The 3,318-nt window shown below is 36.2% G+C and overlaps 1 protein-coding gene across 1 annotated transcript in view; it reads left to right on the forward strand.

Annotated features, from left to right (window-relative positions):
• DSCAM (Down syndrome cell adhesion molecule) overlaps positions 1–3,318 on the forward strand; it is an 845,501-nt gene that overhangs the window by 481,665 nt on the left and 360,518 nt on the right. The window contains exon 6 of the mRNA XM_006886768.1: positions 417–692. Within this exon, the coding sequence (XP_006886830.1) occupies positions 417–692 (276 nt within the window). The remainder of the gene's footprint in view (positions 1–416; positions 693–3,318) is intronic.

A 3,318-nucleotide genomic window follows, 5' to 3' on the forward strand; every position in this document is an offset into this window, starting at 1 on the left:
ACAGAGAGAGAGACAGAGAGAATGAATATATAGGGCTCAGAGCAAACCAGCCAGTGTTACCTTGGGACAAGGCAAATAATACAAATTTCTTTATATACCTATTTTTCTACTCTTAACCAGTACATGACATTTCTTATTGCCAAATAGTTGGTCATACCATCTATACACTTACTCAGTGAGAAAGTGATTGAACTAATATTGCTTTATTTGCTACCTACAAAGAGAAGGTCAGGAACACAACAATAAGGTATTTCCAAATGGTACATTATGAAATCATGGTGAATATAAGAACTATACAGAGTATACTTTGCATATAGAGATTCTACACTTGCTTCATAAGGTCTAGCATATTGTTGAGATAATGTTTATGCATATGATGATTTTAACTTTTCTTTTTTCTCTGTCAACACCTCCAGAGCCACTGAAAGCTACCATCAGCCCCAGGAAGGTTAAAAGCAGCGTGGGTAGCCAGGTTTCCTTGTCCTGCAGCGTGACAGGCACCGAGGACCAGGAGCTCTCCTGGTACCGAAATGGTGAAATCCTCAATCCTGGAAAAAATGTGAGGATCACAGGGATCAACCATGAAAACCTTATAATGGATCACATGGTCAAAAGTGACGGGGGCGCATACCAGTGCTTTGTTCGCAAGGACAAGCTGTCTGCTCAAGACTATGTGCAGGTGGTCCTTGAAGGTTAGTGGGCCTCATTAGACGGTATCGCTGCAAACAAACCAAACCAACAGACTAGAGGGGGAAGCGGTGCTGAGGGCTCGCAATCTTAAGATTCCTGTGTATCTGAGACAGTTCATGATTCTACCCTGTTTTCTAGCTCAGTCACACAGATGAAGTTTTGATGAGAATGAAGCTGTATTTTAGAAGTAACTTAACTTTACGTAACATAAGGATACTCATTTCACAATAAGGATACTCATGTCACAAATTTCCTTGTCAAGATATAAACCCTAGAAGCTTGAAATTTATACTTATGTTAACAATTCTTTATCCTCTAGACCAGGGCTTCACAATCATTCTCTTTGGTGAACTGTCTTATACATTACAGAATGTAACTTCTACCTACTGGATTCTAATGGCATAGCCTTTCCAAAATTGTGACAGCAAAAAAAAATTACTCCAGACATTGATAAATCCCTCTCAGTGGTAACAAAGCCATTACAATCCTTTGTTGAGAACCACTGCTTAAGGGGCAAAGTGCAGAGAGGAATTTTACTCTAATGCCTTATGGAATGAAAAAAAAAACGTTACACAATTAGTAGAATTGTCCATGGTTGGGTCCAAACATTCATGAATCTAAGTGAATAGAATTTATGAGGAATTATTTTGGACTTTTGGCTCCTGAGGCATAGACATACTATTCAGTTTGTCTTTCTTAGTCTATATATTCAAGCTTATTAGTAAGTCAGGTAAAGAATTTTCCATAGGTGACATGCAAGGGAGACATATGTTTATCACTAGATAATTAAACTAACATTTATATATTTGTGTGTCTTTTGGAAATTGTGTCTTTATATGAATCTGTTATCAGTTTATTAATGTAATGACTTTCATATAACCTAAAGGACAAAAGTAAATCTGTTTATATGTGAAAATTAGTTTAAATATCTCATAATGCTAAGAGGATATATCTGCTATTACTTCTTCAACCTTATCTAATTTTTAAGACAAGTCAAGCTTAGAAATAAGATTCGTATTTTTATTCAAGAAGATCATGATAGAGAGTGAGTTTTTAATTCAGAGGTGAAATTCATTAGAGGCATGGTACTCATATTAAACACTTGACATAGCATGACGTGACAGTGAGATGCAGAAAGTAATCCATTTGTATGGAGCCAGTTTGCTAATGATGATGCAATATGGTTCTTCCATAGTCCCTGCTTTGGAGTTCTTTTTATAAAAGAGAGAGCTTACCTGTTAAGTCCAGTTACCTTGGCAACCAGCTCATGTGACTAGGAAAACCTAAAGAGCATATTGATAATCCATAATGATGTCGAAAGAGTTCAAGTTATCAGAGAGTGACAGCAGGAAAGATTTCAAAGACACTAAAGTCTCACTGGGAAAATAATGTCTGCTTTCATCTCTGAAAAAGCCTGTCGCTTGAATAAAAAAGGGGGCAGGGGAGCATACTGAGTATCCTCATGGATTTATTTGTCGCATGTCAGTTTCCATTCAGGACAAGGAGCTTCACTTTATATTTTTTTTTTCTCTTTTGAGAGATGACAGTGCTAATGTAGCAAAATAGACCAGAAATGGAATTGCAAATACATATCTAGTCCTTGATCTCAAATGTGGTAGATTCACTCTTCTCTGATTCCTATTGAAATTGCTGTGAATGAACATAAAATTATAAAAATTTCACTATGCTGTGAATGAGGAATGACCGCTGAAATAATTCAGAGTTATAGAGTATTTCTAATAAGGCTGGAATAACAGACTGAAATCTAAAGAAACCCGACTCTCGTAATTAATTATAGGCTCAATATCAAATTAGAATGACTAGAAATGGGATTTTTATAAATAACAGCTTCCATTTCTGGAAATGGTGAGATTATCACTGTCAAGTGATAAAAGTTGTGAACTTTTAGGCGATAAAAAGCTAAATGTAGATATTAAAGAGATAAAAAAACACATAAAAAAGATTTGACTCTTGAATGAAAGGAGAATAATTAGCTTTTATCTACAATAATATGACTTTCCCCCCTTCCAAGTTATGTGTAATGTAGGAAATCAGAGCAAGTCTTAGAGACAGAGATCTGAGTTTCCAAAACAGTTGTGCCCTGAGTAGAGAAATTACAGAAATGAGGATATCATGTCAAGGAGACTCAAAATCTACAAATAAAATCTTTGAAAGACTTGATTGACAACTGAACTGCAAAAATGTAGTTTTATGGATAGAGAAGCTCTGGTATATTCACACAATAGAGTACTATGCTGTATTGAAAAACAAGGAACTCATGAAATATTATTCAAAATAGATGACCCTGGAGGACATTATGCTGAGTGAAATATCTCAGTCACAAAAGGACAAACACTGCATAGTGCCATTGTTGTAGAATGGGACTGACATCAGGGTTGGGGTGAGACTGAGAAAGATTGGATAAATTATGTATACTGCACTGAAACAGATGAGGGAGAGAACTGTTTAAAAGCTCTATTTGATTGGGTATTATGGTTATGATAAGAGTCCAGAATGAAGGTTGCATAGTGGAGTGTACTGGGGCCGAGGGGAGGGGAGCAGGATTGTATACCAATGAAAGAATTTTTCTTTTACTTTTCAAAGAGAAAAGCAAACTGCGGGGGGGGG

This window comes from Elephantulus edwardii, unplaced genomic scaffold, assembly GCF_000299155.1.
Source record: "Elephantulus edwardii isolate Elephantulus edwardi_28Jun2011 unplaced genomic scaffold, EleEdw1.0 scaffold00051, whole genome shotgun sequence".
Taxonomy (NCBI): Eukaryota; Metazoa; Chordata; class Mammalia; order Macroscelidea; family Macroscelididae; genus Elephantulus; species Elephantulus edwardii.